The sequence below is a fragment of the Ambystoma mexicanum genome, chromosome 3p, assembly GCF_040938575.1.
Source record: "Ambystoma mexicanum isolate Mex_15411 chromosome 3p, UKY_AmexF1_1, whole genome shotgun sequence".
Taxonomy (NCBI): Eukaryota; Metazoa; Chordata; class Amphibia; order Caudata; family Ambystomatidae; genus Ambystoma; species Ambystoma mexicanum.
This window is the reverse complement of record NC_090925.1, coordinates 838,700,135-838,724,159: the sequence shown is the minus strand read 5'-3', so window position 1 is coordinate 838,724,159 and position 24,025 is coordinate 838,700,135. Positions and strand designations below refer to the sequence as shown.

The 24,025-nt window shown below is 45.2% G+C and overlaps 1 protein-coding gene across 4 annotated transcripts in view; it reads left to right on the top strand.

Moving 5' to 3' along the window:
* SETD1A (SET domain containing 1A, histone lysine methyltransferase) overlaps window positions 1-24,025 on the top strand; it is a 1,694,645-nt gene that overhangs the window by 115,615 nt on the left and 1,555,005 nt on the right. For all 4 annotated transcript variants that reach the window (XM_069651930.1, XM_069651928.1, XM_069651929.1 and 1 more), the window contains exon 3: window positions 14,339-14,497. In XM_069651930.1, the coding sequence (XP_069508031.1) occupies window positions 14,354-14,497 (144 nt within the window). In that variant the 5' untranslated portion in view covers window positions 14,339-14,353. The remainder of the gene's footprint in view (window positions 1-14,338; window positions 14,498-24,025) is intronic.

Below are 24,025 nucleotides of genomic sequence, written 5' to 3'. Positions count from 1 at the left end.
GAGGGTAGAAATAGGACGGGAAATCAAGGAGCTGGGAACAAGGAATCAAGCGAGAGCCCCGATCGAACTCTGGCAAAGCACGTCCGACTACAGGTAGAGGTAGCGTTGAGACGCGCAGAGCCGCGGGGGCGTGTCTCTCTTGTAGGATGAGCAGCGTGGAATGCATAGACTGATCCGGAGCGTTCCGTTCCGAGCGGCCATGTTGGAAGGAATACTGCATGCAGTCCTCTGCGAGTCAGGGACCAGGAGGACCAGAAAGGACGTAGATGATGGTTCATGACAGTATGCATCCTCTGATCCTCTGAAAACCAGCTCCTTCGGGTTTGCCCGGATGGATCAGATGAAATCGTCGAACCAATCTAGGCGCATTCATGTTTGACACTGGTTCCCACGTACGCTCACTGGAAGGGGAACCTTTCCACTCAACCAGATATTGTAGTTGACCTTGTCGATATCTTGAGTCACAAATCCTGGAAACCTCGTATTCCAGTTGATCATTTACAATAACAGGGATAGATCTAGGAGCTGTTCGGGATGACTGAATGAATGGTTTTAGCAGAGAAGTGTGAAAGACTGGATGAATCCTTTTCCTAGATTCAAGTAACCGAAGTCGAAAGGCCACTGGGTTGATGATTTGTTGTATGGAAAAGGGACCGTAGTATCTGGGAGCCAGTTTATTAGGGTGCAGGTGTCTAGGAAGGAGCTTCGAGGATAACCAAACCTCATCTCCTACTGAATAGGGAGGTCCAGGTGTTCTCTTAGAGTCAGCATAACGTTTGACATCTTTTCGGGCCCTTTCTAGGTTTTCTTTAACCTCCTTATGGACTGTGATGAGGTTTTCGATCCAGGAGTCTACTGCAGGTACTGGGGTAGGATGTGGGAGTACGAAGGGTAGGACAGATGGATGGAATCCTTGACTACAGAAGAAGGGACTGGTCTTGATAGCCGAGTGATCTGAATTGTTATAAGCGAACTCGGCCATAGGTATTAGGAGTGACCAATCGTCCTGAACTTTGGTGGCGAAACAACGTAGGTATTGTTTGAGAGTCTGGTTGACACGCTCCGTGGCTCCATTGGTTTGTGGGTGGTAGCCAGAGGATAAGGCACGTTGGATTTCTAGAATACGACACACTTGCTTCCAAAACTGAGATATGTACTGGGTCCTCGGTCTGAAATGATTTTGGAAGGCAGCCCATGAAGTCGGAATAGGTGTTCCAGGAAAATTCCGGTAAGATCTGATGAGGAAGGTAGTTTGGATAAGGGTGTAAAATGAGCCATATGAGTAAACCAGTCAATAGTGACCATGATTGTTGTGTAGCCTCTAGAGGGTGGTAATTCCACGATAAAGTCAGTGGCCCTGAATTCCCAGGGTCTTGTTGGTATTGCTGGTTGAAATAGGAGTCTGGCCGGCTTCTTATGATCATGTTTGTTCTGATTGCAAACGGCGCATGTTTGGACATGGATCCTAATGTCATCCTTCATCTTCGGCCTCCAAAACTGTCTTTGTACTAAATGGAGAGTGTTGGTAATTCCACAATGTCCCGAATGTAAGGTATCATGACATAGCCTTGTGATTCATTGTCTCAGTCCAGGAGTGGGAATAACTAGGCGATTGTCCTTGAATAAATATCCGTCCTTTGCTGTGAGATTCCATCTGTTATTTCTCTTGCGCTCCTTCCAGAGGTCCGAAAGTCGAGTTTGGCCTTGGATATTCTCCAAGAGGGTGAGTGCTTGGGCAACAAAGATTGTGTGGGGATACATTTTGGGAAAGGTCCGATCCTCAGGGTTTTCATAGTCAGGATGTCTGGAAAGGGCATCAGCAATTATATTCTGTGATCCAGGGACATGATGGATGTTGAACTGATACTGGGCAAAGAAGGCGGCCCAACGGGCCTGACGACTGTTCCTACACTCCAAGGATTGTAGAACTTGAAGATTTCGATGGTCCGTACGGACCTGGACTAGATGCCTAGCTCCCAGGAGTAGATGTCGCCACTCTGTAAAGGCTTGGCGGATGGCTAATAGCTCCTTTTCCAAGACGGAATAATGAGTCTCACTGGGAGTCATAGTTTGTGAAAGGTAAGTAATGGGGTGCTCCAATTTTTGTCCTCAAATTCCTGTTTTAGGACTGCTCATATGGCGTAGTTAGAGGCATCCGTCTCCACTAGGATTGGGCGGTTAATGTCGGGTTGAGCTAGGATGGGGGCTTGGGTGAACTCTGTCTTCAATCGTTGGAATACCTTGTCTTGGGCTGCGGACCAGAGAAAAGGGATATCTTTCTTCAAGAGAGGAATCATCGGTTGAACAATTTCAGAAAAGGATGTTATGAACTTTCGGTAAAAACTAGCAAGTCCCAGTAAGGATTGAATTTGTTTCACGGAAGTGGGAGCCAGACAAGATAGTATGGCCTTTACCTTTTGAAGGATCCATTCCAATTCCTTCTAGACTAAGGACAAATCCTAGGTAATAAACAGAAGTGACGTGAAATAGGCATTTCTCTGGTTTAGCCAGGAGTTTGTTTTCACGTAATCGTTGTAGGACTGCCTTAACATGCTCTTCATGCTTTAGAAGGTCCTTGGAGTAGATCAAGATATCATCCAGGTAGACGATGACGAAGAGGAATAGCATATCCAAGAACTCCCTATCCATGAAACGTTGAAAAACTGCTGGGGCATTAGCAAGTCCGAAGGGCATGACTAGGTATTCAAAATGGCCGAAGGGGTTTCTAAAGGCTGTTTTCCATTTGTCACCTTCTTTTATACTAATGAGATGGTAAGCACCCCTTAGGTCTAATTTAGTAAAGATTACTGCACCTCTGACTGCTTCTAGGATATCCGAGATGAGGGGTAAGGGATAACGGTCCTTGAGAGTACACTGATTTGGACCACGGTAGTCCAAACATGGTCTGAGTTCCTTGGTATCTTTCTTTGGAACGAAGAACAATGAAGCGCCCGCTGGAGATTTGGACTGGCGTATGGTACCATTTTCCAGGTTAGTATCCATGTATTCTCGGAGAGCCCTTTTTTCAGGTTCAGATAATATAAACATTCTGCCGAAAGGAATCACTGCAGAGGGCTCGGTATCAATGGCACAATCTTCTGGTCTGTGAGGAGGTAGAGCTTGAAATATAGCAGTCGAAAAGACATCAGAAAAGGCTTGGCAGGCTTTGGGAATCTGGATGATGATCGAAACGGTGACTGGACTTTGTTGGTTCTCTTGAGTCTTCAGAAGGCTTTGGTACGGTATCCAGGGATAGGCAGTGAGCCATACAATATTCAGATCCAAGAAACAGTGAGCCGGCTGTCCAATTGATGTAAGGATTGTGCCTTTGTAGCCAGGGCATTCCGAGAACCATCGGATAATGTGCTCATTTAATGAGGTCAAATTTGATCCTCTCTTGATGGTGATTAATAGAAAGTAGAATCTCTTTAGTCTGAAGGGTAATGGGTCCTGAAGAAAGAGGCCTTCCATCAATGGCCTCTACTGGTTGCATTGTTACTCTGCTTTCATGTGGAATGTTGAGCAGTGACCCAATCTTGATCTAGAAATACGCCTATTGCTCCGCAGTCAACTAATGCCAGGATGGGGTAGGATTCTGTCTTGGAAGGCGATAGTAAGGCCTGAAGAACCACAAGGTTATTTTGTCCAGGAGAGTTCAAGGATGGAATTGATGTGGAGCAAACCTCTCTCTGCCGACACTGTGCTCCATCTAGGATCGGGAGCTGGCGTTTTCCGAACGCTGTGGAGGAGCAATAGGACATTCTCTCACCAGATGTTTATCGGAGGCGCAATGCATGCACAGACCAGTATGGCTCTGTCGCATCCTTTCTTGAGGGATAATGGGTCCATGGAAAGCTCCTAGTTGTATAGGTTCGGGGTCCTGGGTAGAAGGAACAGTAAGTTCTGCTCTAGGAGCATGTTCCGTGCTGGTCTTTTGGAAACTCGCCTTAGACTTCTCTTTCTCTGCTCTTCTTTCTTGGATTCGGAAATCTATCTGTAAGGATAGGTCCATAAGAGCCTGGAAAGAACTTGGGCGGGCCGCCCTTGCTAGCTCATCTTTTATTTCTTCGTTCAGCCCCCTTTGGAAGAGAGTAAAACTAGCTTCTGGTGACCAGTCTGCTTCCTTTACAAGTTGTTTGAAACGAGTAACATAGGTGAGCATATCCTGGGACCCTTGTTGAAACTAGAGTAGTCTCTCTTGAGCACTGTACACTTGTTCTGGGCGATCAAACATTTCCTTAAGGGCTCTCACAAAGCCATCATAGTCATCCAAGAGGGCATCGCCTGAATTGACCAGGAGGGTTGCCCCAGTCAATGCATTTCCAGTGAGGTGTGAGATCATAAAACCCACCTTTGCTCTAGGAGTGGAGAAATAGTAGGGTTTGAAGGTGAAGTGAACTAGATGCGAATCAAGGAAGGCGCGGAGAGTCTTGGAAGACCCGTCATACTTGTCCACTATTCCTCCCAACAACACACTTTCTTTTGTCGCTGAATCACGTGATATAACTAACTGCTTTAACGCAGCGTTCTCTTCCTTGAGGTTCTGTACCTCTATTAACTCCTGCATGCCTCGCATGAGGTCTTGAACAGCGGCTTCCATCTCTGTATCTGTATCGTTTTTAAGGCGTCTCGATCTGTCACAAGTCTCGCCCCGTCTCAACTGTTTTTGTTGAGTACTTGCGACCTTCTGGAATTTCTTCTTTTTTTGTGGTCCGGGATTTGTATAGACCCCGAACGGTGATCTTCGGCGTCCAGCGTGAGGATAGCGGTTCAGTTTCTAGGAGCGTTCAGAAAGTCCAGGGTAACACCAGGAAGCAAACAAACAAGTTACGCTCAGAGGCACGGAGGACCGTGACTTGAGCGTAGAAGGTTTTCCAGGAGTTTGGAGAGGGTAGGAATAGGACGGGGAATCGAGGAGCTTGGAACAAGGAATCGAGCAGAGCCCCGATCGAACTCCGGCAAAGCACGTCCGACTACAGGTAGCGGTAGCATTGAGATGCGCAGAGCTGCTGGGCGTGTCTCTCTTGTAGGATGAGCAGCGTGGAACGCATAGACTGATCCGGAGCGTTCCGCTTCCGAACAGCCATGTTGGAAGGAATACTGCATGCAATCCTCTGCGAGTCAGGGACCAGTAGGACCAGAAAGGACGTAGACGACGGTTCATGACACTACGATTCAAACTAGGTCTAGCTTCTCTTGGATGTCGAGCAGACTGGAAAATTATATATTATTCTATGAAGTAGAAGGTGCAAGACCCCTCTACTTTCATATGAATGAACATCTTAAATACTCAAGATCCCAACAACTTCTTGGTCTAGAGAAGAAAGTTAGAGGTATCCTGCTTAGGCTCGACATGTCATTAGAAACCTTAATATCCAATCCCTTGAAAGTGAAAAAGACCCTAGAAACAAGCGATTGGATTGACACCATTGACGGAGTGAGGAATCTCATTCCCCCCCCCCAACCATTTCCTAAAGGTGGATAAAAAACTTGGTTCTCTTCCTCGCTACCTTCAAAGGTTTCTGGATAAGGGAATAAAAAATAACTTCTTGAGACTCAGGCTAAACCTAGCCCATACCGGGGGAAATTTTGACTAGAAGAAATTTGGGGGACCAAGCGAAAAACCTCTGTAGACAATGCGACTCTCCAAGCCAACAATCCCTAAGACACCTTCTATTGGACTGCAAAGGAACTTGGGGAAACAAGACTGCTGTTGCTTAGCAGATTTGTGGCTTAGGAAGAGCGTCTAGCAACAGAGTTTTTCTGGGACAGGCTGATGGCCGGCCAGTAGACCATGCTGACGGCAACAATAGTAGAAGTCATGAAAAAATGCACCATTCCATCATAGAAGGAAATCATTCGTTCCCGGGAAAGAGTGCTACTGTGATCAAATTGGTCCCCCTAGTAGTCCCTGAGTTGTATTTGTATTCTTTGTCTTGTATTCACTCATTTTTCTCTTGCATTTTTCTTCCTCCTGCTTGCCTGCTGTAGTTTTACTTTTTTATTTTTATTTTATCGAGTTCAATTGTAAAAAAACTTTTTATTTTTGTAAAGGTTTTTCTTTTTAAAAACCAAAACAAATAATAAAAAAAAAACACAAAATGAAGCACTGTAAAACGAGCAGAAGTGACAGGAAAAAAATGCTACTTTTTCTGAAAGGCTCAGTGCATGTAGGTCAGAGAATTAATCTTTTCAAAGGCTTGCAATTTCCTTTATGCAGATGAAAAAAGTGTTCTGGTTTCTGTCAAGTCACTTGCTCTTTGCACTGAACCCTTCTCTGAACTGGTGCATAAGCAGTACGCATGTCAAGTGTAGTTTTTAGAAGATTTTCACGTATAAAAAGGCCTAATACTACTCTTATCTGGCGCCCTAGTTGAAAGAATGCTGCACTGCTTTTATGTTCACTGAGCCCTAAAGCTCTATCTTGAAATAACCGAGGAGTTCTGCTTGCACAGACCTTTGCATGCCCACTGAAAGGCAAGCGAGCCTCCAAGCACTGGATTGCCTTTTGATTTGTGCAAAGCTACTATGCTCAAAATCTCTGATCTCCAAAGGGTCTTCATGCCCACTCTTCGCAGCTAAGGCCACCATAGTGGCCTTCGAGTAGTATGTTGCCTGGGATGTACTCACCAGGGCAATGTCTCCATCTGCTTTCTGTAAGCATTACTGCATGTGTGGCGTTTTCGAGAGCTGATGCCCAATTTGACCTAGGTTTTCAGAAGAACGTTTTTGGCATTTAGATATAGGCCCAACCTACTGGGCTTTTTCAGTGGTTGGAAATCTTCTACATGAACAGAGGAAAGGAGGTAGGACATTGGCATAATGTTACTCACCATAGTGACTGCCGTGCTCTTAATTTAAAGACCCCTTTCCTCTATCTGCACTACCACCTGTAAAATGTACCTTACCTTCTGGTTGGGTTTTGCTGAGGTGGATTGAAATGAGCTAAAGGCTAAATACGTAGGTTGTGCCTGGGGAGGCGGTGGTGGGACCGCGGCCATGCATGTCATGCTTCACAATAAAAATACAAATATATTTTTCGTGCTGCAAAAAGCATTCTGGATTCATGTAGAAATATGGAGGAAGGGAGACTTTGGACTAGGAGGAAGAGTTTGCGAGTCATTACTTTGAGGAACTGTTCTCATCTTCCGTTGGTTGTCCTTTCTGCTGTTCCTCTTTTTGAGATGGACCTACAATTTTGTTTGTTGTGTTCTCAGTAAAAATTACCTACATTTGTAAAATAAATGAATACTTTTCTTTATAGAGGGGAACAGTTAGTTTTATGGATCTGCTTCAATATGGTACCAGACAAATCAGAATGCAGCTTCCACACCTTGAGTGTTTTGAGAAACCACAAAATACAATTTTGAAGGGATTGTGTCCTCCGACGTATTCCTTATCTTGATAGATCATCTCCAGCTTGCTGGCCTCAGAAAAATGTTTTTCAGTAGAGGGCGCTGCGCGTCGACATCCCTCGACAGCCTCCGCATCGGCGCTGACATCATGCGTATAAATAGACTTGCGCAGCGTCCGTTGCTCAGTTCTGTTTTTCCACGCTTCGTGGGCCTCGGAATCGCGTTGCTCAGTTCGTTAGATATATTCTTCATTATTCCTCGAATACCAACTCTTACTCGATTGCTTCCTCATCCGAACCGACGACTCCACGGTCCGGCTTCAGAAAATGTCGAGATTGTGGAAAGAAAATGTTGACAGATCCTCACAGGATCTGTTTGTGGTGCCTGGGATCGGAGCACCAATGTTCGGAGTGCGAGGACTGCATGTCCATGACAGCGAAAGCCTTGAAAGAGCGTAAGTGGAAGCTTGAGAGAGGTAAGACAGTTAAAGCTCCTTCGAAAGTTTCCTCGGCAGAGTCGAGGCATTCGTCTCCTAGCCGACACAGGAAACATTCTCGTTCTAGGTCTCGAAGCAGTTCCCACCACTCTTCGAGATTCAAGCATTCGAGTAAGAGACGTCGAAGATCCCCTTCCTCGTCTTCTGTTTCCCCGGAAAGAGTCCCCTGCCCCACAAAACATAGCTCTCAGGCTGAGTGGGAGGAATTCTGTAAAAGGATGCTTCGCGTCTGAGAAAGCGGCCTCGACCCCCTCGAAGACAGCTGAGGGTGATACCCTGGGTGAAAGACCCGAAAAATCGAAACGCCGTGAGTCGTTGCACCCGGCGAAAGAAACTACTCGAGACCGTCACGAACCCTCGAGCAAAGGCACTGTGCCATCGACGCCATTGTCGAAAGTCCCTTCGACGCATAAATCTGCGTCACCGACGCCATTATTGAAGGGCTCATCGACGCATAGGTCGATCGAATCGACGCCGTCTTCGACGCCGAAAAAGAACAAACCCACGGCCGTCACTACCTCACAGCCAGTGGTCATACCCAGGGCCTCTAACACAACTTTGAGAATGTCATCGACAGCCTAGAGTAGGATTCCGATCCTCTCGAGCTCTTCGAGGCCTCTTGCGATCTTCTCGATGCCTTTTTCGATGTCTTTGAAGCCTTTAACGTCCGCATCGACGTTTTCTCAACCAATTATGACAAATTTGGCCCCTTCTGCTCTGGAAATGGGATTTAAGCCATTTCCAAGGTCTGATTATTTCAGACCTTTGTCTTCAATTTATGAAGAAGGGGAGGATTCGGATCGAGAAAGACCCTTTGGGTTGCAGAGAACTACAACACCTGAACCAGAGGAATTTACCTCTGAGAAAAATAGGTTAAAGGACCTTCGAGAATCCTTAAATGAGGCAAGTGGGTTAGATACTTCCCCAGAAATAGAATTTGCCAAACCAGACCCAGGGGAACATGCCGAGACCCCTTACAGAATTTTAATGGCAAGGTTATAGAATTCATGGGTTGGTCTACACCTTCACCTGCATTCCAATAGGATGACTTACAGACATTTTAGTTAAAGGCCCACAGGAGGATCCTGTGGTTCCGTTTCACGCTGCATTACAAAGAAAAATATTGGCTAACTGGGAAACTCCTGAGGTTATCCCGGCGGTTAACAAGAAGTTATCAGCCAAATATAGGGTATCTGCTACTGACCCTGAATTTTTGTCTAAACATCCAACTCCAGAGAGTCTGGTTGTTCAAGCAGCAACTGCATCAGGCAGTAGATCGGCATACCCTATTGTTCCACAGGACAGGGATGACAAAAGATACGACTCTATGGCTTTTCTACATGTAGCATGACGTTGAATTCTATTAACGCTACTTGTACGCTCGCAAGGTTCAGCCATACACTTTGGGAGTGTGCTTCATCAGCGGCTGACTGCCTCCCAGAGGGAGAAGAAAGCGAAGCGTTTCTAAACATCATTAAGGATGGTAAAGACGCAATGTGCAAATCCCTTCAAACTGGCCTTGATTCTGCTGACAGTATCAGTAGGGCCATGGCGGCAAGTACTACAACCTGCAGATTTGCGTGGTTGCGAAAGTCTGGGTTTGCTTCAGATGTACAAGCCAGACTTTTAAATATGCCCTTTCACGGCTCTTCTTCGTTTGGTAAGGAGGTGGATGACAGCCTAGAAAAGTTAGACATCCAAAGCAGCAGCAAAACCCCTGGGAGCTGCAATCTGTCAAACGCCATATCGCCCCTCAGGAACCTCTTGGAGAGGTAAATCCTTTCGCTTTTATTGCGCATTCGGAAAAGCCAGAGAACAGTCGGTTCAATGAGGTCAAAAAAGATTCACCCGAGGGGGACGTGGTAAAAATACAAAAGCAGCAGCAGCAGCAGGTGCCTCTTTACCCTCGGCATCTGCATCAGCCGCCTCTAAATCACTCTGAGGACTTTCCTCACAAGACACCAGTAGGGGGCAGGCTAACTCGACATCTGACGGAATGGCAGGCTATTACGTCAGATGCTTGGGCATTGGAGACAGTTGCCCAAGGTTACTGCCTGCCTTTTCTACGCATTCCTCAGTCATCCACTGGGAAACAGCTCTCTGAAAGTTCCAGATCCGCTCCTCTTGCAGGAAATTGTAGACCTGCTGGAGAAAGGTGCCATAAAACCAGTACCTGTAGCGGAGAGGAACAAGGGCTGGTACTCCCCCTACTTTCTCATACCAAAGAAGGACGGAGGACTGAGACCCATCCTGGACTTACGAGAATTGAACAAGCTCCTCAGGAAGGACAAGTTGAAGATGGTAACTCTCTCTCAGATCCTTCAGGCCCTCCAGCTCCAGGACTGGCTGGTATCTCTGGACCTTCAGGATGCTTATTTCCATGTGCCAATCCATCTCAAACGCAGGAAATACCTGAGGTTCACAATTGGCGGCTCTCATTATCAATTTCGATTTCTGCCATTTGGGCTGACTTCCGCCCCGAGGGTCTTCACCAAGCTAATGTCGGTAGTGGCTGCAAGTCTAAGAAGGGAAGGGATTCACGTCCACCCCTACCTGGACGATTGGCTGATCAGAGCTGTAGCTCCGAAACAAGCTCAGATCCAGCTAGATTATGTCTGCCACTTCCTTCACAAACTGGGCTTCTCCCTCCAATTTAAAGAAGTCACAGATGATACCATCACAGAGAATCCAGTTCATTGGAGCGGTCCTGGACACTTCCCTGGGAAAAGCCTCGCCACCAGAGGTGAGGGCTCAAGATATTCTGCAGATGGTCACTAAGTTCCAAAATGCCCAACGTCTCTCAGCCTTGGACTTTTTGAGGTTGCTAGGCTTCATGGCATCCTGCATCTTCCTTGTGCCAGAGGCTCGCCTGAGAATGAGATCTCTTCAGTGGGCACTAAGAACTCAGTGGTCGCAATTCTCAGGGAGAATGACAGATCTCCTTCAAGTTCCGGACAATGTGGCTCGAGACCTTCAGTGGTGGGCCTGTCAGGAGAACATTTTGAAAGGAGAACTGTTTTGGCAACCATGGCCGGAGATAACAGTAGTCACGTATGCCTCACTTACGGGGAGGGGAGCCCATGCCAACGACCTGACCATCAGCGGTCGTTGGTCTCCATCGGAGTCCAAACTACATATCAACCTGTTGGAGCTGAGAACAATCAGACTAGCGCTGAAGGCTTTTCTGCCATCTGTACAGGGGGAAAAATGTCCTGATAATGACGGACAACACAGTGGCCATGCACTACCTCAACAAAAGAGGAGGCGTAGGATCACTGCCTCTGTGCAGAGAGGCGATGCAGCTCTGGTTTTGGGCAATCCAAGAAGGAATCTCTCTATCGGCAGTTCACTTAGCCGGAGAGAAAAACTTGACGGTGGACGCTATGAGCAGGCAGAGCAGTCTCCCACGAGTGGGAACTAGCTCAGGAAGTCCTTCAACAGACAACCCTTTGGGGAACCCCTCAAGTGGATCTGTTCGCCACCAGCATCAACAGGAAGTGCAATCAGTTTTGTTCAAGGGTATTTCCCCCCGAGAGGAGCACTAGGGGACTCGTTCGTAGTGGACTGGGAGTTTCCACTTCTGCACGCGTTTCCTGCAGTCCCTGTCATTCCTCAAATGATCAGGAGGTTGAGAAGGTTCCGGAAAGCCATGATCCTAATTGCCCCGGACTGGGCCAGGAGAACGTGGTACCCGGACCTTCTGGACATGTCCATCTGCCCTCAATTCGGCTTCCACTCAAGAAGAATCTTCTCTCGCAGAAGGGAGGTCAGGTTCTCCATCCAGACATCAGAACCCTCAACCTTCACGCTTGGTATCTGAAAGGTTGAGATACAAGGATTGGGACCTCCCAGATGACGTCATGGAGGTGTTGTTTTCGGCCAGAAGGCCAGCAACAAAGACTTTATATCGCTGCCGTTGGAACAAGTTTTGCAGCTGGTGTAGAGAAAAGAATATCGATCCCTTTTCATGTGGTACACCAACGGTGTTATCTTTTCTACTCAATTTGGCAAATTCGGGCCTTCAGGTTGGCACTATCCAGGGCTATCTCGTAGCGCTATCGATCTTCAACCACACTGCAGAGGAACCATTGTATTTCAAGTTACCATTAGTAATACAATTTCTGAAGGGATTAACCAATGTCCATCCTCCAAGACCATTCCCAGTTCCCTTATGGGACTTAAATTTAGTCTTAAATTTCCTGATGGGTACTCCTTTTGAACCACTCTACTCTTGTTCGCTAAGATTTCTCACCCTTAAAACTGTCTTATTAGTGGCATTGACATCTGCTAAGAGGGTGAGTGAATTACAAGCTCTATCTTGTAAACCCCCTCATACATTTTTTCATAAAGACAAAGTTGTCCTACAAGTGAAGCCTAATTTCCTCCCAAAGGTGGTTTCTGAATTCCACATCACTCAGAAGATTACCTTACCTTCATTCTATCCCCCCTCCCCATCCGGGGAAAGAGGAAGAAAGGCTACATAGGCTGGACCCAAGGCAGGCTTTGAGCTTTTACATCAGCAGACTTGCTAGGATTAGGCAAGCAGACCAACTGTTCGTAGGTTACTCAGGGCACAAATTGGGATTACCGATAACAAAACAGACCATTTCCAAATGGATTATTTGGGCCATTCTGGAATGTTACAAACTGGCAGGGAACAAGCCTCCTCAAAATCTTAGGGCTCATTCAACCATGGGTATCGCAGCCTCTTCGGCCCTCCAAAGAGGGGTATCGATTCGAGACATATGTTCGGCTGCCACATGGTCGTCTGCACATACCTTCACAAGATTTTACAACCTGGATTCCTCCTCTAGCCAAGAGACTAGATGTAGCAAAGTTGTGTTGCACTCTGTTCATTATTGAAGGGAAACATGGCAATTTTACTCCCACCTCCAGTTACACACCACTGCTATGGGAGTCTATCAAGATAAGAAATACATCGGAGGACACAATCCCTTCGAAGAAAAAGTTACTTCTTACCTGGTAACGTTCTTTCGATGGGATGTTCCTCCGACGTATTCCTTATCGCCCCTCCCATCCACCCCCTGAGTAAAACTTCCCTTGTGGTTACAGCCTACGCTCCTTCAGGGTCAATAACCAATTCATGTAAAGCAACTGTTAAACGTCAAAACGGAACTGAGCAACGGACGCTGCGCGAGTCTGTCTATACGCATGATGACATCGGTGCCAATACAGAGGCTGTGAAGGGACATCGGCTCGAGGGACGTTGACGCGCAGCGCCCTCTACTGAAAATTATTTTTCCGAGGCCAGCAAGCTGGAGATTATCTATCAAGATAAGGAATACGTCGGAGGAACATCCCATCGAAAGAACATTACCAGGTAAGAAGTAACTTGTTCTTCTTTTAAATTAAAATCTTTGTCAGATGGCACATGGGTGATTGAAATCCTGTTAACCAACACCCGCAATGGCTGGTAATGGCACCATTCTGGTTAAGGAAATGGTGGCTACAAAATGTGGTAATCGGAGTAAAAGAGGAGTAATCTGTTATCTGGCCTCCTTCTGCTTTGCACCTCCCTTCTGTTCGGCTAAGAAACATTTAGTCGGGGTGGATAATTTCAAGTTGCAAGCTTCTAGCTTGCCCAAAAAAGTAACTGGCTCCCTCCATTCTGCACATACACAAGGCAAACCATATTTACTTGCAAGTCTGTCGCTAGCCATTGGCTATTTTTGAGTGCTGGTGTTCGCACCCTGACTAGTTATCAAGCAATAGTTATCCAACACCATTTGGTTCACATTAGTGCAAGGAAATAGTTTAATATATTTACCAAAATTATTGATTTTGGTGATGCAGTGCCACCCGTAGCAACCTGAAGTGGGTGTGTAACACAATCGATAAGGCTCTTGCTAACTCATACCCTTCTCTGGTCACTTCTTATTTCCTTACAAAGACACAGATCATATGAAATGTTTAAGTTCATTATAAACAAACAAAAGAATCTGGAAAATAAAGTACCACCATATTAGTCTAAACCTTTTCTTTTTTTAAATCAGTGTAGGGGCAGCAGGTTCGAGAAGAGGTCCACAGGAGCAGAGCAAGCAACTCCTTAGTTTACCTTTCAAGTGCAGATTTCTAATAATTGTGCGACAGGCTCAGCATTGTTAACGGCTTGTAATGGCTCGTATATCTTTGAAGGTAGGCTGCTTTTTTCCAGGAGGCTCAATGTTGAACACATTGATGTTTGAGATTGGTAATGCTTGCAATTAGTATGATGCATACCAACAGACAGAACTTAAATTGTCCTCCATGGACTACTGGGATGAAAAGTTTGCTATGTCAATTGTGTATATTTTTTAATGTAACTGTACTTTTAATGGCATAAAATGTTGATTAGAAAAATATTCACAAATGTTGATATTAAGAAATGATTGTAAAAAAATTGACGTTACAGCCATGATCTAGCCGTAGTTTTAAGATTTTGCATATGCAAAGACTGCTTTTTCATCTGCATCTTTTTTTCTGTCAGTGTAAATGAGTGAGAATGGAACCGGACGGTGGGGGAGACTTCCAGAAGAACCCAAATTTTCAGTGGAAAAGCTATAAACTGGTAGTCGATCCAGCACTTGGTAGAACTAAAACTGCACAGAAGATCTACCGCTATGATGGTGTCCACTTTAGTGTTCCGGTAAGTGCCCTTCTGTTGTTCACCTTTGATTCACAGACTAGGTGGCAGTAGACTGTCTAGTAGATGTGAATTTTGGTAGGAAGGATTCTTTCTTCCTTTTTACCTTTGGGTGGGTCCGAGAAAGTGTTGTCTCCTTCAGGCCCTGACTCAAGTGGTTGTCGTCTTTGATCCATTGCTAAAATTCTGAGTACTTTGGCATGCCACGTCCTAACAGCCGTTTGCTTGTAATGCAGCAACAAGGAATCCTTATTCCTCAAGAGCAGTGTTGAATGCTACTCCTGATGAAAGGCATAGACATTTGGTTTGTCAGATTGAATGTAAGCTCATTAGCTTGTGTTCCTTATCTTCATTCATTTAGTTTTTGTCCATTGAGTTTCTTCCACTTACCATTTATCTTGGCCTTACATCTTGCTTGATGATGGACAATGTAAAATAGAAAATCATTGTTTTATCAGCTGACAACCTGTATAGAATTTTAATTTTCAGATTTTCTTTTTTTTTTTTTTTTAATGAAGGTTATAGTATTGTGAAGCATTCTGCTGATGGTTACAACACTAAAAATGTTGCATGATTACATGCTGATGGGTCATGTATTTTTGTTTTTTTTGTTTTACCTTAACAAAATCAGGGCGGTGGGAAATTGGGAAATCGGGAGAAGAGGGGATCCATCAAAAGGACCTCCATGTCGGGACCATTGCACAAAGTAATTCCCTGTTGTGAAGGTTTTATTTCTATTAAAAAAGCAATGAGAATGGAAGATGAGTTGAAAATGATTTCTGGACTCAATTGCATTCCAGGAGTCTTGCCACGTATTGGCAAAAGCGGTCCCCATCACATGTCCACCCCTGTGTACTCTTTCCCCCTACCCACTTGAAGAGAACTGACCGAACCGCAGTATCCTAACAATGAGTTCCATAGCAGATTAGGAAGTTGCATGTTTGGCGGCTTGCTTGGTGTCGGTTTCCAAGTCGGTGCTGAACCGGCCGCAAGGCAGGTAAACTGTGTAGACGCTGACCGGGAGTGGATGGGACTCCTTCAGGGTACACGGGCATATTCTGAAGAGGGACGTTTAGCACAGTGTATTTTCAACCACGGTGAAGCAGAGATTACGGGAGCTGCAATAAGTATTTTGAACTTGTTTTCCTTTTTTCGTGGTGAACAGTTTGGCCATCATGAACGTTAAAGTAAAAGGGGAGTGGGAGGTGGCTCCTTCAGAGGACATTCATTATTTACTGCAAAAAGGAGGTAAAGAAACTCCCTTCGAAGAATCATCCATGCCCGCATTTAAACCTTCCTTCCTATCGCAGCAATATAGCCGCATTGAAGTTATTTGATTATTTTGTCTGCCATTTACTTGAGCCTTCTCCTGTGCATGAGTCTGAAGCCACAATCCTACTCCTGCACCATGTTAGGTCCATCTACACAGCCAGACAAACCCTTTGACTGCCCTGAGTTTAGTTCCAAGGCAGAGCAGTAATCTTTTTCCCTTGCTGGTTTGGCCATTCTCATTATGCAGCGACATGAATTACTCTACTTGTAGGCTTGACCATATTCCTAGATAGCTACTAGCACTACAGCAGCGCAATCCCTGAACACGATCTGCATAAAAAAGGCAGAAGCATGTTGCTATGTAATTCTGTAGGTTTGCTCATTAAATTGACACTTGGGTAACACAGCTGGTGATTTAAATTGCCCTGTCCAATGAAAATGCAGCTCACCTGGCATTCCTTTCTTTACCTCCGAGCTCTCCCCAACCACTTGTTTCTCTGTTCACTGTCAAGTTCAAAGGGGCTAACAGAGAGTTTACAGCAGTAATCATCTCCATTCTTAAAAGGTCCAACGGTCTGTGTGAGCCAAGAAATGTTTGTTCTTTCTCAAATATTTGCAAACCAGAAGTAATCGTGTTGACACATTTATTAAGCAAACTATATCTGGACACAACGTCTCCATTGGGCAGTGATGATGGACTCTTGGCAAGTTAGAAATGGTATTCTGTCTAGGTGTTGAGGAACTTTTTTATGGCTGGCTATTAGAGTATGACTTGAAATTTTGCACCCTGAACTATATTCTTTTAGGAAAAGACCGGAACGTGTTTATTTTTTTAAAGACAGTCCTGCAATCAAATTCTTAAACGTCGTTTTTATATAATGCACAATTAAAGTATTGGTTTTGTAAAACACTGCATTGTTAGATATTTTTCAGTAAAGTTTAGATTGGTATACCTAAAGCTTTTGTTTACTAAATTTCATTTTGTAGGGGAAGGTACATCATATTGACCAGCACGAGTGAGCACTTTTGAAAAATGTACATGATCCCACGGCCAATTTGATTTTGATGGAAAACCTAGTTCTGTGACCTGCTGGTTGCATACGGACCCATGTGTTAATATCCCCGGAAAAATATCGCCATATTTTTGCAGCGATATTAAGCCATGGACCCTGCGGGGGACACCCCCGCTCCCACAAATTACCCCCCCCCCCCAATGTCGCCTATGGAGAGACAAACTACCATATGTACGGCAATATTTTTGGTGGGGATAATATCTAGGGATACCGTTGCATACTTCTGTGGTACTGATGTTCAAACCAGGAGCTCACCCAAACTCCTTGGCATTCTGTCTGATCACCCAGTTACTTTTTACCAGCTAACCCGAAAGTGAGATGTCCGCAAACTACAATATTCTACCCACTTTACCCAGTTCTGTGTGCTACTCCATCCACTCTGCTTAGTCTCTTGCTTTTTTACATAATGAATACCCAAAGCTAACCAGATGTTCACGCAAAGTAGCAATGAATACTTCATCCAGTCTGTATATCGTCAGACCTTCTGCAATTTCATAAATTGTAGTTAGTCTTCAAATTTTGCTTTGCCCTAGGGTTATGAATGCATTGTGTAATTGCACCTGGTTGCAATAGCTGTACAATCAGGAGGCTGGGAACCTGAGCGGAATCCGTAAGTAGCTGCCTGGATTTCATTCCAGCCTGATGCACCTCTGCCCAGCCTTCACCTTCTCCTTGGAGGCGGTGTCCTGGGCCCAGCCTCCACTGCAGTGCCTCACCTCTACCCTCAGGCCCCACCAGAGCCCCTCTTACAGGGAAAGAATGTCCTGATAATGACGGACAACACAGTGGCGATGTACTACCTCAACAAGAGAGGAGGCGTAGGGTCACTACCACTGTGCAGAGAGGCAATGCAGCTCGGGTTCTGGGCAATACAAGAGGGAATCTCTGTCAGCAGTTCACCTAGCCGGAGAGCAGAACACAGCTGCGGACGCTCTGAGCAGGCAGAGCACAGTATCCCACAAGTGGGAACTAGCTCGGAAAGTCCTTCAAGAGGTCTTCACCCTTTTGGGGAACCCTCCGGGTGGATATGTTCGCGACCTCGGTCAACCGAAAGTGCGATCAGTACTGCTCAAGTGAATTTCCCCCCAAGAGGAGCTCTAGGAGACGCGTTCGTAGTGGACTGGGAATTTCCACTTCTGTATGCGTTTCCCCGAGTCCCTGTGATTCCTCACATAATCAGGAGGTTGAGAAAGTTCAGGAAAACCATGATCCTAATTGCCCTGGATTGGGCCTGGAGGACGTGGTACCCAGACCTTCTGGACATGTCCATCTGCCCTCCTATATGTCTTCCTCAAAGAGAGGATCTTCTCTCACAAGAGGAAGGTCGAGTTCTCCATTCAGAGGTCAAGACACCCCGCCTTCACACATGATTTTTGAGAGGCTGAGAGATACGGATTGGGACCTCCCGGATGACGTAATGGAGATTTTGCTTACGGCCAGAAGGCCAGCAACTAAGTCTCTGGACCGGTGTCATTGGAATAAATTCAGTAACTGGTGCAAAGATAAGAATGTGGATCCATTCAAATGTGGAACACCTATAGTGCTTTCTTTCCTGTTACATTTAGCCAATCTGGGGTTCCAGATTGGAACGATAAAAGGTTATTTGGCTAGGCTGTCCATTTTCAAGCACTCCTCCTTCAAAATTCCATTAATCATTCAATTCCTGAAAGGGCTCACTAATGTGTACCCTCCAGTCCATTTTCATGTCCCGACTTGGGATTTAAATCTTGTGCTTACGTTTCTAGCTTTTATACCTTTTGAGCCTCTGCATTCCTGTCCCTTGAGGGTTCTAACATTAAAAACTGTCCTCCTTGTGTCCTTATCGGCCCGCAGGTTTAGTGAGTTGCAGACTCTCTCGTGCAAACCTCTGTACACTACCTTTCACAAAGACAAAGTGGTACTTAAGGTTAAACCCTCTTTCTTACCAAAAGTAGTTTCTGACTTTCACTTGTCACATACAAATCATACTACCAGCGTTCTAACCTCCTCCTCCTCATTTGGGCAAAGAAGAGGAGAGGTTTCATAGAGTGGACCCAAAAAGGACTGTTTTTATATATCAAGAATGTTCAAATTGTGTCAGGATGACCAACTTGTTGTGGGTTATACTGGCCATAAATTGGGATTAATGGTGACAAAACAGACCATATCCCGCTGGATCATTTTGGCTATAGTTGAGAGCTACAGATTGGCTGGAAAGGACCCGCAGGGTGGGCTTCGAGCCCATGCCACAAGGGGTATGGCTACTTCTGCGGCTCTGAAGAGGGGAGTCCCTGTAGCAGATATTTGTTCAGCCGCAACATGGGCATCGATGCATACCTTCATTAAGCATTACTGCTTAGCTGCTTAGCTGCTTCTTCTTCCCATGAAGGATTGTTTGCTAAGGCGGTACTACATTCCGTCCATGATAAAAATAATTGGTACTCCCACCTCCTAAACATTTCCACCGCTATGGGAGTCTATCATAAAATAAGGAATATGTGGGAAGACACAATCCATTCGAAGAACAAGTTACTTACCAACTGTAACGTTCTTTTGACTGGATGTTCCTTGCACGTATTCCTCACCGCCCCTCCCATCCTACCCCGCAGTACAGTTTGCATTATTTACACATCTCTCTCACGAAGAGTTTTCAGTCATGAGGCACGCCTGGGTGTTCCTTGAATATTTCCCTGAAAAAACAGAACTGAAGCCAACAGGCGCAGCATGGGCTACTTATACTGGTGGTGACGTTGATGCGGCATGGAGCCCGTCGAGGGACATCCACGCCACAACCTTGTGCCCACGCCCTCTGCCGAGAATCTTTTCAGAAGCAGCAAAGCTGGCGAGATTTGAATATCATAAGATGAGGAATACGTGGGAGGAACATCCAGTCGAAAGAACGTTTACAGTTGGTAAGTAACTTGTTCATCTGCTGGTGCAGATTAGGGCTGAGTAGAATACCCAGGAGCCCATCTCTAATCTCTTGCAGAGCATTAAGAAGAGTGACTCTAATACCTCAACTACACATCAATGCAGGAGCAAGAGTTCGACAGACGATCTGGCTGACTCATGTGCCGGAGAGCTGGGACCAGAGGGCCTCCACCGGCCAGAATAGCATTGCTTTAGGAACAGACGGAGGCACAGGGAACTCAGTAAACAGCATGCTTACTGAGGGAGGCTTCTTGGGGAATAAAAAGTCGCAGAATGCTGCTAAAAAGCTGCACAAGACTTCCAGAAAGCAGGGAAACGCTTGTGGGCTTCTGACTCGACAAGCAAGAAATTAGCAGTGTGGCTCAGATCAAAATGAAAGGGCACAATCTGTAAGCAGTCTGACTGGGAGCAGAAGATATAGTGATGGCTGCCTTCTTGCTTCCTTCGCAACAAGGGTTCTAATTTTTTCCGCATTCTGTGTGGAAAAAGAAGTCTGCAGAAAAACAAAGGAAAACATCCCCATCGCGCTTTGGGAAACGAAGATAATGCAGCATTTCACCGGGAACCTGCTTGAAAGCAGTACAATTGCTTTTATATACTCTGGCCTGTGCAAATGCCCTTGGAATGTATATTTCATTTGTGATGGCGCCTAAACCCGGAAGTATCACGGCACTATGTAACAAGGTATTGTGGATGTAACTGCGAAACTCAGCTTTTGAAAAAATTAGCCAAAAAAGCCAAAAAACCCGAGGCTGGGACACACTTGTCTCTAAATCAGGAATGCATATAGGCACGACACTTCAAAATGTTACAGGTTCGATTGTAAGTAAACATGTACTGGAACTCTACTTGTATGACATGAGAAAATTCAATTAACGTCCAGCTTCTTCAGATATAAACAATTTTATTAGCTAAAAAAGCCTACACTAGGCCATTAAAAATGTATAGTATCATACTGTAAGTAGTTTTCTTACAAATAACTATTGAAACTGAAATCACACTCATAAAATAGTTCATCTTTGTAAACCCAAAAAAAATAATTATACAATTCGTATGGATTATAGCATCCCCATAATTCAGCGAAATAGGATGATACCCAAAAACCAAAAAGGAACACTATCAACGGTTACATAAAGACTAAACACACCTAATAACGTGTAAAACTAACCCAAACATGCATAAATAAAAGACAATAAATCCAATTCCTATTGTGACATAAATCAAGTTACATAAAAATCAATCAATGAATGATGGAAGAAAAATTCATATCCGTATTAATAACTAACATAAATCAACTACTCTATTGAAACTAAAAACGATTAACTATTAGACAAGAGTCATTATAAATATGACTCCTAACAATCTGACATGTTTCTTTCCATACAGGTGGGTCAGGCGGTGTTAAAACCTCTTGGCTGCTCTACTTTCAAACAATCCACCACTTTTTCATGTGATTCTAAGCAGATCCGCAAGCCTCGGAAGGCATACATTACTTACTGTAATCCTATTTCTGATGCTTGTATCTGCCTGCCCTTCCTCCCCTCTTGCGGTTGAAGGTTGTAGGGTGAATCATAGATGTTACACTCCTCATCACAACTTAGCTATTCTCCATGCATACACTCCATGCTCCCTCATGTCAGAAACAAAACAATCTGTGGGACCTTGACGTGTGAGGGATCATAAGTACAGTAGACAGCACACTAGGGAGAATAACAATGTCAACAACAGTCAATGTCCCTTTCGGACATTGAAAACATGTGCAATACTCTGCACCTATCACTAAATATCATCTCATGCAAAGCATGTAACTCTAAGCAGATACAAGCACCAGAAATACAATTATGGCAAGTAATGTATGCCATATATATGTAAACATCTCTGTTAACAATATTGTTTCATCCTATATCTATTTTGAAACTATATCGATGTATATCCAAAACTTGATATAGCCCTACATTGAGGCAACGGGGTGGGGTGGACCCATATGAATGGATTTATTGTATTTCTATTTTTCAGAACATGACTCTTGGATCATAAAATTAAGGGTGATGCAAATTGAGTCGACATTCAAACAAACACCACCATAATTCAATTATTTCTTTCCCATCCCGTGCCCTCCTCTTCCTGCTCACTATAAAACCTCTTGCCGCTATGAGTCCAAGGACCTGTGCCATGTCTCGGTCCCTGTTGAGATCCGTATTCAGAGACCACCTATGCCCCTCTTGGCTTTAGGGGCTATCATCAATAAAGGTAATCTTTTAGTTCCATTGACTCCAAATTTTCCATCCTTCATTGGGATACTTGTATTCGAGTTCACTTCATTAAAGCGTCTTACACAAGCCCTCTTTCCATATTTTAAGCTTCAGAAGTGTGTCTGCCCCTCAATCAACAGCTATGTTCCTCTTAACAATAATGAATCTGTTAGTCAAGAAGCGTTTAGTATATTTCAGTCTGCCTCACCAATTTCCCAATAGGACCACCCTTTTTTTTTTAAATAGTATATTTTATTGATTTTGACAACGAACACAATCGACAAGAACACAACGAAATAAAATCAAAAGAGTGAATCAATAATAAAGCATAGTCGAGGTCTGACAAATTCCATCTACAGCTGCCTCCCTGCGTTCAAAAGTGTGTTCCCTTGAAGTGTCAAGGATTACCGGGAGTCGCGTTCCTTCCATTTCCCCCAAATCTTGAAGGCTTTAGTAGGGCAGCCCCTTGCTTTGTAGATTTTGTGTTCCAGCATTGCGCATGTGTCCATGTCATCTGCCGACTGTTCCAATGTTGGGGGGTTCCGGAGCGCCCCATTTCTGTGCAATGTTTCGCTTCATTAGTCCTGCGGCTGTTGCGAGGAGCAGTCCTTCCCATTTCTTCGCAACACCTTTGTCGGGTTTACCCAGTAACAGTATTTTCGGGTCTAGTGTTATGTTGCGGCCCAGTATACCAGACCGTTCCCTGCAGCATTCCCCCCAGAAGGCCTGAATACGAGGGCATTCCCACAGGATATGTATAAATGTTCCAGTTTCTCTCCCACATCGGAGGCAATACGGGTTTGGGGCACGCTTCCATTTGTGTATCATAGTTATAGGATAGTATATTCTATGAAGGATTTTCAATTGCACCAGACGGAGCCTGGAGGAGATGGCGATTTCCCTGGGGTGCATTAGAATCTGGATCCAGTCTTCCGGATCTATAACACCCACATCCTCTTCCCATTTAGATTTAAGGTGAGGGAGTTCCGGAGTGGTAAAGGAAGACATGGCATTGTATAATATAGAAGTGCATTTGGCAGGAATGTATGCCGGGAATATGTTGCGTTCTATGGGTGTATACTCTGGAATGGGAGAGTCTGTCTGGATATGTATTCGTAAGGCGTGAGGCAGTTGGGTATAGTGATATTGTTTGGTTATTGGGAGCTGGAATTGTAGTTGCAGTGTTTCGAATGAGATAAGCTCCCCTCCCGCCAGGACGTCCTCCCATTTGGACCAAGGTTTAAGTTTCCCAAGCTCCGTCAGGTTACCATTGTGCCATAAGGGTTGTGCAATGGTGATCTTATCTTTCCAGCCCACAAAGGCGTGTGCCCGTTTCCAAACCGTAGTAACATGTGCTGCCATCGTTTGTGGAGGGGGTCTGCGGAGGGGCTGATAGAGCAGGTGTAGTGGATCTGTATCGTGCATGGTTGCTATTTCGGCTCTTATGTGTGGTAACTCCCGGTCCCCATGTAGTAAGTCATTGACCACCGCTAGCTGGGAGGCCCAGTAGTATACCCGGAGGCGGGGCACGCTGATTCCTCCTTCCCAGATCGATCTCTGAAGCATGGTCAGTGCAATGCGGGGTTGACCCCCCCCCATCCCCTCCCCCATATGAGTTCTCTAAGGAAATTATCGAGGCGATCGAATTCAGGATCTTGGATCTCAAGCAGGGCATTTTGTAGTACATGGACAAATCTGGGCAGTGTAATCATCTTGAACAGGGCAGCTCTGCCCATAAGTGTCAGGGGAAGAAGTTTCCAGTGGCGGACATCATCCCTAAAACGGTCCATGATTGGTTGGAGTTTGTGGGTAATGTAGCGTGTCAGGTCCTCAGATCCCCAGATATCGAAATCCGCTTGATTCCACTTTATCTGGGCATTCCTGGGGAATAGCCTGTGTACCACCCTTCACGGGAAAAAGGATAGACTTGCTCCCGTTGATTCTCAGCCCACTAAATTCACCAAAGCGGATGAGCATCTGCGTTACTATGGGGCAGGTTCGTATCGGATCGGACAGGTAGACCA